At 32.4% G+C, this 15,798-nt stretch overlaps 2 protein-coding genes across 2 annotated transcripts; both read right to left on the bottom strand.

Annotated features, from left to right (window-relative positions):
• Nucleotides 1-2,114: 2,114 nt before the first annotated feature.
• LOC105322238 (uncharacterized) lies at nt 2,115-8,091 on the bottom strand. Its single transcript, XM_066081964.1, has 5 exons — nt 8,049-8,091; nt 6,680-6,779; nt 6,481-6,559; nt 5,882-6,145; nt 2,115-3,232 (listed from the first exon to the last, which is right to left on the bottom strand). Exons 1-5 carry the CDS (start codon nt 8,080-8,082, stop codon nt 2,945-2,947), a joined length of 765 nt encoding a protein of 254 aa, XP_065938036.1. The 5' UTR covers nt 8,083-8,091; the 3' UTR covers nt 2,115-2,944.
• An 804-nt stretch (nt 8,092-8,895) lies between these two features.
• Nucleotides 8,896-15,196, bottom strand: LOC136274633 (uncharacterized). The gene is made up of 5 exons (XM_066081963.1): nt 15,087-15,196; nt 14,765-14,844; nt 12,194-13,311; nt 11,863-12,024; nt 8,896-11,511 (listed from the first exon to the last, which is right to left on the bottom strand). The coding sequence occupies exons 3-5, from the start codon at nt 13,305-13,307 to the stop codon at nt 10,154-10,156; spliced, it is 2,634 nt and encodes an 877-aa protein (XP_065938035.1). The 5' UTR covers nt 13,308-13,311; nt 14,765-14,844; nt 15,087-15,196; the 3' UTR covers nt 8,896-10,153.
• Nucleotides 15,197-15,798: the final 602 nt, after the last annotated feature.

The raw sequence follows: 15,798 nt of genomic DNA, 5'->3' as shown, positions 1-15,798 counted from the left end.
GCAATGATAAATAGATTAGAACCATTTTAACAAGAGCTTGGACTTTTGGTAGTTGTGTCAAACAGCCCGGTGACGTAGGTCTGTCTATTTCATTGTCAGCCACTCAGCCATGGCTCTCTGAAATCAACAAGATTTGTCTGGCTTTTGAGATAAGACTACGCAATCGGTGCATATTTTGATTGAAACTGCGTCATTTTCAACTTGTTTTGACGCAAGAAATAGATAGCTACGTCCTACTGAAATTCAAGGTCTTGTTAAAATGGTTCTATCATTATGCATGCATGCCCTACAGCTAGCGCTGGTATTATGCTATAACTTTCATGAAATTGTAAACGAATGCTCATTGGAAAAGAAATTAAATGAAATGGTACTTTTTTCACATTTTTTTCTCTCAAATTAATTCATTTGTTTTTTAGCTTTAATAATGTTGTCTTGCTGTAATTGTTGAGTTTACTGGGTGGGAGTAAATACAGTTGTAAATTTTGTGTTTACTGCTACCATGTAAATTCCACATTAATTTTACAACATGACCATCTGAACGATTAGGAGTTACCACAGTTTTATGTTAAAACATATTGATGTTTGATAATCTGTTTAATTTAGTCTTTTTCAATCGATGTGCACCAGAAAATAAAGAAATATTGTACTCATTCATAGAATATCTGCCTTGGTAATTCCTGTTAATTAAATCGATTAGATCGATTTCTCTTAATTAATTAAATAAGAGTATTTACTCGAAAGTAAAGACTATACCTAAATGTGTATCTGATTAAGGCGATGCTTTGGTGCAAAGTGCTTATCGATGAACACGCAACAACTCATTAACAAAAACTCTTACAAATCTGGACAAGTACTTCGTTGATTTTGAGCATTTGTGAATATGAAGATTAAATATACTTTGATCAAAGAAATCATTTTACACTTTCTATTTACACCTGTCTTTTAATTATTATATCAATTTTCCAATTAAATTACGTAAATTATTATTATTGTTGGGCTTAAATGTTGCACATAAAAAAACCCCAAATTTTCCATAAATGTGAAGGTTACTATGGTAACGTCAGTTCCTTTGAGGGCTTGGGTCAGTCCATATAAGTCCGTGAGGTCTAATTTCAAAATAATAATTCACTAAAAGTTAACAGAAAAAGTACAAAGAAACATCAAAGTACGATGAAAAATTACTATATCCACGTCTGGGAGAAGTATATAGGAATCACCTTGTCCGTCCGTCTGTCCTTATGTCAGTGCAATCGATCGTGTTTGGTTCATATCTTTCTTCAAGAGGAACACTGGAATTTGTTACATGTTTTACTTCATACAAAGATTGGGCAAGTTCACGGTTACTGAAAGGAAAAGTGCGTAATTCGTGTCCGGTTTACATCTTTCTGTATTAGAAACATTGATATTGACCCGAGGATGCGTCATGAAATTGGCCTAGAGTTAGTAGCTGTGCCAATTTAAGGCCATTGTTAAAAAAATTTCCTATATAAGCCATACTAGTACATTGTACATGTATATTGTCATGGAAATGATTAGAAGCTAAAAGGTTGCTTTTGAACTATAAATATGTCCTGACCTTATCATTCATTTCTGTAAGTTCAAGATTTCTATAAGAAAGAAAGGTACATCCATCTCTTATAGAGAAATACTTAATTTATTTTCTTACCGGGGGGGGGGGGGGGGGGGTATCATTTGTGAGCTTGCTCACAGTACAACTAGTATGATTTTAAATTAGTTGTCATTTATAAAGCTAACATTTCAGCTATCGATTTTGTTATGGAACAGAGGGAAAACTATAACAGCAAACACTTTATGGGTGAAACGTTTTATAATAGATATCATTAGAAACTGCAATTTCAATTTCAATCCTTCTAAACAAAATCAAAACAAACACTATATTAAGGTTTGTTTTAACCAACAAATAAAAAACTGAATTTATATGATTTTTTTTTTAGTTCTAGTGAAAAGTTCTATTTATAATTTTAGACTTCATGCGTTATTACCAGGCATAAATGTCAAAGTTCCGTGTAGAGATAAGAGCAAATTAAAATAATTCTGAATGTAAATTAAGTTTTGTTGCACGCTGACATTAAAAGGTCAAACAAACGCCCATGCAGTGTTCTGTTGTGATTTATTTATAACATATGATTATTAAACAAATTATGCATGTGCTCTGTGACTTTTTTGTTTTAATAAGAAAGACAACATTGACTAAGCTGACTAGATTAAAGTAGTAAAAATCAATACTGCACATAAATGATTCATAAAAACAGAAAAAGGAGGAAATAACAATGAAATACAATAATTTAATGTAAAACCATTTCAGATTATAATTATATTTTTAGCATTAGTTAATTATATACAGTGGATAGCTTTTATAGCTGGGTCAAATGTAGTATTAGATTATATTCAGTACACAATTACACGATAACTTAACACAAATCTTCCGTATCTCGTCACATTTTTTCAACTTTCCTCTTATTACTCATCAACATTTAAAAATTCAAGCTCGAAACTTCCACTCTGACCAATAACTGGTGCGATGGAAATTATTTTCAACATTTTCGTCAAATTGAACATAAAACTACAGAACAACTTTTACACTCTTGTTTATACACCACTGACACCAAATAAGAGACCAACTTCTTCAAACACTCTCTGTTTTCTTTGTTTCAATATACAAGAAGCTAAGTGTTGTTGTTTTTTTTCAAGAAAGAAAAAAATATAAGCAACCATTATCTTGCTATATAAATGATAAAATTTCTCCGTGGCTTATATTTTCATGCATATTTTGCCTCTCAAAATCAAAACTTTTGCTTCTTATATATTGTGGCTTATATTTTCATGCATATTTTGCCTCTCAAAATGTCTCCATTAAATCAATGGTATTTCGGTGTTGTTCCCTGCCAATAACAAATTGAATTTAATCTCATGGCGTTCGTATCTAACAGAAAGTTTTGTCCAGCACGAAGTACTCCCCATTGGCTGATGCCTCGGTCATTACGTAGGACGTATTGCTCGATACCACTTCAATGGCGTCACTTTGTTGTTGTGACTGATCTGGGTCACTATTTTTGCTCGATATGCTAGCATTTTTGCTTGTTTTCTTTTTCAATCCCTTTTTGCTGTTTGACTTCTTCTGGTCATTTTCTTTATCAGATGCCTTGGCTTTCGTTGTGTCTTTCGAAGTTGGTAGAGTTGCTGATCGGGAAATCTCGTGGTCTTCAATTTTCTTTTAGAATAACAATAAAATCTTGTTAACAATCAAATTTCACATTAAAATACATGTTATAGATAGAATTCTTTGTTTTAGAAGATATGATAGCAGTAGCATTATGGTAGAAATAGTAGGTACAGTATGAGAAGTTGCTGTTGTCAGAGATGTCGAAATCATGATTGTTGTTTTTGTTTCAGGTCGCTTTTGCTGGAATTGTAAGATTTATTGTGAGAATAACCGAGATAATTGTTGGGGTTATTGATGTGTTAGTAGTAATAGATTGCAGCTGTAGGATCAATTGTTGACGTTATATAAGTATAATAGTTGATGTTGTACATGTTGGAGGCTTGTGAAGTAGGTGAATTACATGTAGTGATGGTTGTTGTAGTGATTCATTGAGTACTGGTTGTTTTTGTATTTGTGGTATAGTAGTTTTTGTAGTTGAATATGTAAAAGTGGCTGGTGTAAAGGCACATACATTTATAATTAATACTGGTACATTTATATGTGGCTGTTGTAGTACTATTAGTAGTAGTGGTTGGTGTACATATATTGTTGTAATGGTTCTTGTGGCGGTATGTGTGGTAATGGTTGTTGTAGTGGTATATGTTGTAGTGATGAAGGTGTAGTATATGAAGTAGTGGTTGTTGTATTGGTAAATGTTGTAGTGGTTGTATTGGTAAATGTTGCAGTGGTAGTTGTTTTGGTAAATGGTGTAGTGTTTGTTGTTTTGGTAAATGGTGTAGTGTTTGTTGTTTTGGTAAATGGTGTAGTGTTTGTTGTATTGGTAAATGTTGTAGTGGTTGTATTGGTAAATGTTGCAGTGGTTGTTGTATTGGTAAATGTTGTAGTGTTTGTTGTTTTGGTAAATGTTGTAGTGGTTGTTGTTTTGGTAAATGGTGTAGTGGTTGTTGTTTTGGTAAATGCTGTAGTGGTTGTTGTATTGGTAAATGCTGTAGTGGTTGTTGTATTGGTAAATGCTGTAGTGGTTGTTGTATTGGTAAATGTTGTAGTGTTTGTTGTATTGGTAAATGTTGCAGTGGTTGTTGTTTTGGTAAATGTTGTAGTGGTTGTATTGGTAAATGTTGCAGTGGTTGTTGTTTTGGTAAATGTTGTAGTGGTTTTTGTATTGGTAAATGTTGTAGTGGTTGTTGTATTGGTAAATGTTGCAGTGGTTGTTGTATTGGTAAATGTTGCAGTGGTTGTTGTTTTGGTAAATGTTGTAGTGGTTTTTGTATTGGTAAATGTTGCAGTGGTTGTTGTTTTTGTAAATGTTGTAGTGGTTGTTGTATTGGTAAATGTTGCAGTGGTTGTTGTTTTGGTAAATGTTGTAGTGGTTTTTGTATTGGTAAATGTTGCAGTGGTTGTTGTTTTGGTAAATGTTGTAGTGGTTTTGTATTGGTAAATGTTGCAGTGGTAGTTGTTTTGGTAAATGTTGTAGTGGTTTTTGTATTGGTAAATGTTGTAGTGGTAGTTGTTTTGGTAAATGGTGTAGTGTTTGTTGTTTTGGTAAATGGTGTAGTGTTTGTTGTAGTGATGAAGGTGTAGTATATATGTATGTAGTAGTGGTTTTTCTATTGGTAAATGTTGTAGCGAATGTTGTAGTGGTATATGAAGTAGTGATTGCAAATAGATAGGTACCTTCTTTAGAAGTGGTATGCAGTGTTTTACATGTAGCAGTAGTTGAATATGTACATGTATCTATGGTAGTTGTAGGGGTATACATGTATGTATTAGTGCCTATTTTAGTGATGCATGTTGAAGTGGTTGTTGTAGTGGTATATATAGTAGTGGTTGTGTATATATAGGTATTTGTAGTGGTATGTAATGTCGTACATGCAGTAGTGGTTAGTGTATAGGTACACATATCTATGGTAGTGGTACATGTATATGTATTAGTGGTTATTTTGGTGGTAAATGTTGTAGTGGTTGTAATGGTACATGATGTAGTGGTTTTTAATGTGAAAGTAACATGTACTTGTGGATCTTGTGGATGTTGTAGTGTTAAACGTAGTATTGGTTGGTGTATTGATAGATTTAAAGTTAAATGTTTCTTTAGTTCACGTTGCAATGATTTTTTTATTCTTAATTTTGTACAAGTTGTATTAATGTTGTTGTAATACATTGAGAAGAGGTAGAATAAAGTCCTGTTTATAATAAAATCGCTGCCAAAAGAAACTATCGTGCAATTCTATGTTTATGTAATGTAAATGTAATTTGATGAGTGCTAGCAACAACGGTATATATACACACAATGCATCTTTTGTGTTGATCGATTGAATTTAAACAGTAATTTGATTTGACATGGTAACAAATAAAAGACTGACATAGTAAGTAACTTGTGGATTTGAAAAGAAATAAAGCTAACAAAGAAAATTTGCTTCCTTTATAAAAGTTATACTTTCATTTAGATGGTATCGCACTAGTTACCCCATGTTAACATGACCGAGAAAAAAGTTTCAGATTACAAGGAAAGTGAAAAAAAATAGCTAATCGTATTGTAAAGATCAAAATGTACTTTATATCTAGACATTTTGTAACGCATTGTACTATATAATTTGATGAATCCAAATTGTGAGGGGGCATATCTCAAAGGGGAAATTGAGCAACAAATAAATTAACTAAAAAATTTGTTAATGCAAGCAGTGTACATTAACCAGGTACCTTTTCAATGTCTACAAAGTCTTCAAACTCTTGCGATCTTCTGGCCACGATTTTGGACGAATTTTCGTGCAGACTGGCGATTTTCTGGATCATCTCCGTGGGAAGTCCCGGTTTCTTGGTAACTTTCTTCAAACTGACTGCGTAGACAGCGTCACCGCCCGGGATTTCGTCGCTCGGCGGCCTGTCCATAATCCCCACACTTTTATTCTCGGATATGTCAACATTCTGGTAATTTTCATCCTCTTGCAATGATTCCACTGCGTTCTAAAAATAAATTTTGTTTGTTTATAAATAACTAAAATAATAGTTTGAGGATGGTTATAGTTTTCAATATAAGTACCCGATAATCACAATTTTACAATATTTAGCCCCATCTTTAAGTGATTTACAAGAGCGGCTATCTGTAATTTTTTTTCTAGTTTCTATCATTAACGAGTATAATTTACAAAAATACCGAAAAACTAGCAGAGTACTGCTTTTTGAGCACTTTGGTTGTAAGGTTTATATAAAATTTTAAAATGTTGGCAACTTTGAAATTCCTTGAGATACCGGAAGTAGATAATATTGGCCTAGGACTTTTTTGAGTATAGTAATCTTACCGGATCAATATAAAAGTCGGCTTCGTAGCTTTGATTTGAAACAGCTCTAGTCTTTTTAAAGGATCGCATTTTTTTAAGGCTGAAAAAAAATCATACGTTCAGATATTCATGTACAAGTGTGATCATAAAACACCTAGATTTATACCAACCGAAGTAAAGAATTAAAATTAAGAAATTTGAAGAAATATGAATCACCAACATGAATGTTTTGATCCGCTCCCATTTTCCGTGGAGAATCAGCAATGTGAGGAGTATTCCAACGATTATACCGGCGAACACGGAGCCAACGGTACAAGAGTCTGCAACACAAGGACAACTCAATTCATATATTCACTCCACTGACCCAATTGTTATCACGAGGGAGGGGCAAAGGTGGTGGTTTTTTTTGAGAGGCAAAGTTAAGATAACTTAATTTATTTTACCCCTCCCCCCAATCTTACATGTACACGTACGAAGGTTGTGAAAGATTTTAGTGAAAATTGACATGTATACATTTAACAGATCCAGCCAAATACTTATACAACATATTATTTACAAATATTGAATATTTTGTTTCCAAATGTACATTAACAAAAAACCGGTCGGGGTACTCGACGCAGACATAATTTCGGAGATAAGAAAACTTAGACTTCTATATACTTTCAAATTGTTGATAGATCTACAATAAAAGATAAAAGAAATTGAATTACATATGCTCATTTTCCTTTTTATTGTAACTTGCCCAGGCGCAAGATTCGCTTGTGTTACAATAGAAATACAGAAATAGTACAAGTACATATATATCTACTAAGCCAAAGAAATCGGATTACGATTGCAAATTGAATTTTTATGATGTCAAGGCTGCGCAGCGAATCTGTGACAAATGGGTTAAGGCCTTAAATAAAAATCCCAAGACTATACAACGAATTGGGCTCAAAAGCTTAATTTTTTTTGGGGGGGGGGGTGACGGATTTTTATAACTAGAATTAAATCAAAGGGATTAAATACATGTAGCCTGTTGTAAAATATGTATAAACACTTAATCCTCAGTGTCACGAATAACAAAATTCATTGCAAAATGTGAAATTTAAGTTTGACCAATTTTTGTGCCTTTTATTGGCTTGAACAAATTAAAATATACACTTTGTAAGGAAACATTTAATGACATTTCTAGTGGTATGGTTTTTAAACGAACTTTGTTACCGAGCCTAGCATCTTCTCTTTAAATGGTCTTCAAATAAACAAAACTGAAACTCCTGGGATACTTATACCAATGTATATGAATAATTTGGCTGAGCAATTATGAAGAGAAGAATGTGATTTTTAAAGAAAAAAGTTTTAGCGACGACACTGATTTAATAAGAGAGAGAGAGAGAGAGAGAGAGAGAGAGAGAGAGAGAGAGAGAGAGAGAGAGGTGTTACAGTCGTGTATTACGTATAAACACCGTGATGTTCGTCTAACCTACAAGCACGCAAAAGATATAGCCCCACCCCACAACAATCATGCGAAAAGCCACCAGCTAACAATTAAAAAAACCAAAACAAAACATTTGCATGAATCAGATTATAAAATATTTTTAAAAGATTACCTTTTGAGTTACAATCCGTTTTGTTCATTGTCATTTGAAAAAAATTGACTTTTGTTTTGGTAAATTTAGAAAACGCGTTATAAAAAATGATAAAACATCACAATCGTAGGACTACACGAGTTTATACATTTCAAACTAGAAACGCAAACCACGAGGAAATATTGTTGATAAAACAAGGAAATGCAGTTGTAAATGTCACTGAGGACGTGTATACATGTAGTGCCTCATGATGCGTTGTTACGTGTACGACACTTCAGTATCATTATGATAATTTTAATTATTGTGTACACAGCTGGTTTTTTCCCCATTTTGTACTAATTAATTCGATTTCAAAACAAATATATAAAACTTTGTTTTTTTTTCTTCTTTTTTAATTTGAAGGGAGGGGTATTATGAAACCAGGCTACTTACTCTGCTTTGCTATGTACATGTAAAAATTCAATGAAATAAGAGATATTTTTGGTTCACTGTAGGGAAATCAATGTATTATTTTTAATTAGTCCATTTACCCCTCCGTTTGACTGTCTGTCCGTTCGACCACTTCTTTTAATTTATACATGAAGCAAAAATATTTGTTCTTGTAAATCGAAGTTAAGGTCTGGTGTTAATAAAGACCATGTCAGGTTATCAGTTTTTGAAAAAGATTGAAAATTCAATAGATTTTTAAAAAGAAATTTTTATACAAACTTAGTGTTTATATCGAATTAAAATCAACAGACTGTAACACTACTTGATATGTTCGTCGATAAGGAAAAGAACCACTACTCGCGATTGTTTTTAAAGCATTTAAAATTCATACGTTCCCAGTCGTATGGATTTCATTTTTCACATCTTCTACGTTGGTGTTTTTAAAATAAAGTTTAAATAAAGAATGATTCTGAATTGGTGCTATATCTTGTGGTGCGTTATCCATTAAGAAAAAGACTTTGTTGCTTGTTTGCGAACTGATTTTATTTAGACTTGTTTGTTTTAGTTAAGTCATACCTCAAACTTTCCGTTTACTTAAAAATGTATATAATGCATATAAAAAGAAGACAAGGTTTTTGAATGATGACGAAGAAAGGAAACTTACTCCTAGTGTGATATATACGTATATCCTGTACATCTGTTAACTGCTACGAACCGTGTAGGCAATGGTTAATTACTAGTATATACAAATAATTATTTATGCAGTCTTTTGGAAACTTTTGCCAATGTAAATAATTGTCATCATAAGTTGGACTTATACGTAGACGTAGTCACTTGTAGTATTTGGGGGCAAAACATTTTTAACTCAGTCACATTTAAACCTTCATTAGTGCCTCTTTATTTGATTGTCAGGCGACAGATAAATATTAAAAATGTGTTACTTATGGGTACATGTGAAAAAAAAAATAAGTGGGTTTTGAAAATAAAACCAACTATTTATTTCAAGGGCATGGATATTGGGAACGTTGTGAAATGTCAATTATTAATATGGACATTTTTAAACACTACTTGTATAACATTTATCTTTCTTAAGTATTACATGATTGGATTAATTACCTGTTCTACTTTGGAACCGATCACGACTTTAGTTTTTATTTGAACTATATATATCAGAGTACAGTAAATTTGTGAGATTTTGAGGAGAAAAATATCAATTTGTTATTACTATTCCTCACTTAATCTGTATCATAATTTATATTTTTTTAGTACGGTATTCATGTGTTTGAATGTTAATCCCAGTAAATAAATTTGTTTATTTATTTAATCCTCGTACTTGTAAAAATGACTGCTCTTTGACATTTACTATTTGTTAAAAATCATTTATCTTTGATTAGCATCATATAGAAGTAAACTGTAGGAATTAACATTCCATATCTGACTATACCATGCACACTGTCTTATGTACAAATATCAATTTTCCAAAGAAATATCAATACAGTTGTAATAAATCTCAATCTACAAGACATGACGTTAATAACATTTTAAAAACACGTAAATCGATGACATTTTTTGTATCGAGTCTTCAAAATGAAACAGCTTTATATCCGTCAACCAATCTGATTTTTAACGTGATCACTGTGCAATTCAGATCAAACAGAAGTCCCGAATCAAAAAAATCACCGTGAAACCACAAACAGTTATTGTCCTCGTCGTGCAAAAAGTCTACGACCAATAAAGTTACATATTTTTGAAAAAGCATCAGGTTCCATTTGAGGGTCGGTCTCACGACAGTACCAGAGGTAAATGATGATACAAAACACTATTCCTAGAATAGAGAAATACTTTCGACGAATTGGAATAAATGACATCACTTGGTTTACATAACGGAAAATGTTGTAGAGGAACCACGTGAGAATATCGAATTCGTCCCTGTCTGCCAAACGTACCTTCACACTGTCCTCCGATGACAACATCACCCATCGTAAAATTGGGGTGCCACGTTCAAAAATGTAACCGTTTTCTACCACTATCTCGCACAATCCTAATAAAAAAGATGCTGATTTCTTTTTCCGATTTACTATGATTGTTATTGAATGCCAAGAGTTGGGTTCCATAGGTGCAACATAAAAATCTGCATTATGTACCATTATACAAAATGACGTGTATGTTCTAAATCCGAGAACTCTACAGACCGAATAGGTAAATAATGTGACGTTGTAATGAGCCGAGGGGAGAAACTGGGAATTGGTCAGGACTACTGAAAAGACTTCAGCAGTAGTTGGTGAATCGACTCGAAAATTTAAAACATAGACACACTTCGTCTCGCAGTTCAACATCATAATGTCTTGAACGAGATTGTTCTCAACCCCCTTCTTGGAGGATAATGAAATGTTTTGGTTTGAAATTGTTTTGTTATTAGTGGTTATATACAAATTTGGATATAAGGTTGATTTATTAAATGCCACATTGCCACTTATTGACTTGACCGTTACGTTAGCTTCGTTTGCACTACATATCTTTACAAACCCTCGTTTAGTATTTCCTTTAATTGCTCCTGTCTCATCCAACCTTTCGCCATTCTTTATTTCTGTTTTCAAGGCAATTGTTCTATTGGAATGTAGTTTGATATAAAACATGTATGATTCTTGACCATCAGCAGCTATAGTTTTAGAGTGTACAAGTTTACCATCTGAATTAACTAACGCAATTTCTCTTTCTGCGTTCAAAACTTTCAAACTCCATCCATAAAAAGCAGAAGTAAGGGGTCCCTCTAAGTTTTGTCTTTCTATTGCGCCATTGGAAATTCCAAACTCAAATAAAATCAATCCAGGAGAATATCGTCTGATTCCAGATACATCTATCTGAATAGAATACGAATCCCCTTGCCGATACAAGAAAGTTGAATTTGTGAAAACTCCCCTAAATATATATGGACTGATTAAGTTCCCACAAGTCTGTCTTGTGTTTTTAATTGGTATATTAGAAACGATTCGTTCATCTGCAGAATAGCATGTGTAAAAAGACCATTGGTTTTTACGAAGTGTAAGATAAGTACCTACAAAAGACAAAATGAAATTAAATACTGTAGATCCCTTATTTTACGCGAGTACTTAAATCCGCGATCTAACTGTTTTTCATCAAATCGCGAGAATATTAAATCGCGAGCGCCGAGTTTTTATCATTATTTATTATGGTTTACATGCATCCGAAAGATAAAGGCGAGGTTTTAAAATCCGCGAGATGTGATTCTCGCGATTTTAAGCGAATATTCATTCCTCGCTTAACCTTTATAAGACTGTTTGCGTGCTTGCGCGGTTCCTGTCAAATGTAATAAAATATTCAAATTTTTCAATATATTTTCATTTAAATTAGTAATGTTAATAATGGAAAAATATAGTTTACTCACTATCAACTTCAAACACATGTGAATACGGTACTGGTAAAAGCCATAAGATTATAATAGCATACAGTAATATGGTCATTGAAAATGAAGTAAAAAGATCCATGATGGAAGGTTTTTCCCTATCATTTGTCGTCGTTCCACTTCCCAAAAAGTTGTTGAAAAATTCTAAATGAAAAAAACACAAACATTAGCTGAACTAACAGAACTGTGAAAATGTCTTTTTTTTTTAATTCAGGCAAATAAAAGTATATAACCGTGTGAAAGTCGGTAATGTTTTTAAGAATATGATTGAATGTGATTATGAATCGAATTATGACTCTTAATTGCATATTACCTATAATATTTGATTTATTGATATTCCAAGGATTTTTATTCGTCATTCTATCTATTTTTTCTTTAAGCTCTAAAGTTTCTGCTTGCAAATCAAACTGTTCAGCTTGTGACACTGTATCTAATGGCTTATCAATGTCGGATTTCTCAAAATCTGTTAGTTTATCAGTCAGAGTTTTCTCCACTGACAGAAAGACAACAAAACTTCTTCCTGTTAGAGCTTCCTCTGAAATGGAACAACATTCGGAGGCATTGTCGATGAAAGATTTGACCTGATCTTCCATTTTCTTTAGCATATTCAAGTATTTTAACAACTTCTCATCGGCTTTCGTTTTTGATTTGTTTTCAAAATCAGTTATGTAGTTTATTCCTCTTATTGCCTGTTCCCTAAGACTGGTTTTGCCGTTTGCATCAGTCTGTGTAATCAACGCAATTTTTTCACGCAATTTTTCTAAAATATTTTTTGCTTTTATGATTTTGTTTTTAGCTGCCTGACAATGACTCTCCATTATTTTCTTGCGAGTTTCATATTCATCTTTGACTGGTTTGATAGTGTGATTTTTGTGGAATTCTACAACGCAATGAGCGCAAACAGCATTGCAACAGGATTTTTCACAACAGAAATATTTTAGCTCGTTATGTTCATGACCAGTTGTCATACAAATGCTCTTGGAATTAATTTCCTTCGGTGTGTCTGAAAAATCCTTTATGATCTCAATTGTATGCAAATTACAAGTACTGCGTTTTTTATCATCACAACAGATAGGGCACATTCGAACATCACATGTTGTGCAAACAAATTTAACATGGTTTTGGCTCTGGCACTCTTTGCAAAAAGATTTTGAGAGCGTTTCCAAAAGAGCTTTTAGATTGCACCTGGTGTAATCCTTTGGCAATTTATCTACACTTTCATTTTTGATGTTGTGATCTTGATTGCATAACGGACATTTCAATCTCCGCCTTCTACAATGTTTAGTTAAACATTCAGTGCAAAATGTGTGTTGACATGGCAGGACCCTGGGAACATGGCATTCGTCGTCGTATGTATGACAGCAGATACTACACTCACACATTGTTTCTATTTCGGATAGAACTTCTTTTACTTCGGCCGCAGCCATCTGTCTAAAAAAAGCAATAGTATTTGATTAATTGTCAAATCTTGGAACTTTATTGTACTTATGTATTTACATAACCAAGTAGTGCCAATATAAATACCATATCTTGACGGCATGTGCATTTATGCATTGATATCGGCGTGCTAAACTAATAATTATAAACTGATTCATTCTAATGACACAGTTTGACCAGTAAACAATAATAACATGAACAATGTGTATTTGTTACATTTAAATACTGATTATGAGCAAAGTAATCCTTTATTTGAGCAACAATACCAAAAACCTGTATCCATTTGATGCAGCAAATATCGCACATTATAAAGACCGAATAAAATGACAGTTTTACACACAAACAAAATCAATAATTAGACACTCAAATTTTGGATCCTCATCAGAGCATTATAACATTAAAAATAAATAAAACAAAAAATAAAGTTTGACCAATATTGTGACCTAGCCCCTTTTGATTACATGTTTGTACAATGTGCTGAGATAAGACGAAAAAATACCTGCTTTTAAAAAAGTTGGCACCTGAAATACTGGTAATGTCAATCGCCCAAAACACTTGGATAAAAAGATGAGGACCTAACATGTCACATTCATTTTATTTGTGACCTATGTCACATGCTGTTTTTGGAAATATGGGGCCCAAACGGAAATGGTAATTTTCCTGAAATTTTTGCTTAAATTTGGAATGGAAATTGATTTATTGATGACATCAAATATTCATAGTTTGAACTATTATTTAATTACGATTTTAATACAGTAAGAAGTTGAAAACATGTAGTGACTTTAAAAGTAATATCAAGGCAGAGATTTAAAAAACCTTCCCTGACTAATGGCTTCAAATGCCATTACATAATGAGTTCAACAGGAAATTTTAAGATTGTTACAAAATTTGTGAGTAATCAAATTATAACACAAATAAAAACAAATAAAAGTAATATAATTTTCCCAAAAGTTTGCATACAAATAGACATACCTTTAATGTCTCATAGAAAAGTAAAAAAAATAATAGGGGTCACAACACAAAAAATTGAGATAATGACATGAAATAAGCTAATTTTAGGCAAAATTTCGAATTATTTTTTTCTTGACTTCTATTTGATATATATTAGATATGCCAAATATCGATATAAATATCAAATTATTGTTCAAATATGTTTTTTTTAGAAGAACTTGAATGTACCACATACACAAACTCTCTGGAAGTTTGGTCTGGGATGAAAATTAGAATGCAAAATCAACAGTACTCTAAAACTACTGAGTTATTGTTCATTTTCTCCTTAAAAACCTTCCGCCACAAAAATAATCCCTTACTAAACTCTGTAATTATGAAATTTTCTTTTAAGAATTTCATTCAATATTGTTTATTTGGCCTTGTAAAATAAAAATATACATATAGAACTGATATTTTATGCAGAAGTTTTAGACTATAGGTGACATAAAAAAGTTACCCAAAAAGAGAGGCGCAAACCTCTTTAAAGAATTCTTTTATCTGTCTGGCACAATTTTTCTGTTAGAAAAGCGGCACCATCTGGAACAAGAAATGTTAAGTATTCAATATTGTACCTTGACCTAATATAAACTGTGTATTATATATAGTAAATATCTCGGAAACGAAAACAAATAGCAATAGTATTTTCTTAAATTAAAAATACTCAAAAGTTTTCTCCTGCTGAAACATTGGTATTTAGATATGTCGAGTTGTCTCCCGCTGTTAAAACCGATGATTCTTCAACACAGTAATGACATTCATAACCTATAATTAGTGTTTACCTGTAATTTTGTGGTGCATGACCTTTTTTTTTTCTTTCTGGATGCAATTTTCTTAAAAGTTTAATAATCAGAGGGATGGTTAATGATACCTATTATGCAGAAGAATAAACTCTAATGACTTCTTCAATTTATTCAATATAGTTTCATGGTTGGTAGGTCAGGTATCAAGTTTCAAATTCAAGCAGCTCGGACTTTGCAAATGATTGTTAACATTCAAACCCTTAAAATATTTGATATTCTTTAACAAAATACGAAATTTGATTTCATATTTAATATTGCACGATATGGTCAAATTTTGAAATATTCAAACAAACTGATCATGAATTGCAAATTGTTTGGTTAACAACAGGACCTACCTTGTGTTCATGTCCTGCATGACGACATTTAAATAAAGAATGCTACAGTACGTACACAATCGACGAACATAAAGGGGCAACCAAAATCAATTGCACCTTCTCGGGCCTTGTCAAGATATCTCCAAGATACTTTGGAAAAACACACCTAATATATTTAATCAAATTATGTGCTCTTTTGTACATTATCAAGTAGACTTCAATCTGTTTACATTATTACCTGAATAATGTTTCAAGCTTTTTTCATAGTAGATATTGAATGAATCGTTTAGTCTTTAAATAATTAATATGGTTTTGCTACAATTTCATCGAATAATATTTTCAATGTGATGTTTAAAATCAAAGTTTAGGAGAATGGG

This window comes from Magallana gigas, chromosome 4 (assembly GCF_963853765.1).
Source record: "Magallana gigas chromosome 4, xbMagGiga1.1, whole genome shotgun sequence".
Taxonomy (NCBI): domain Eukaryota; kingdom Metazoa; phylum Mollusca; class Bivalvia; order Ostreida; family Ostreidae; genus Magallana; species Magallana gigas.
Note: the sequence above shows the minus strand (reverse complement) of the source record. Positions and strands in the feature narration are given on the sequence as shown.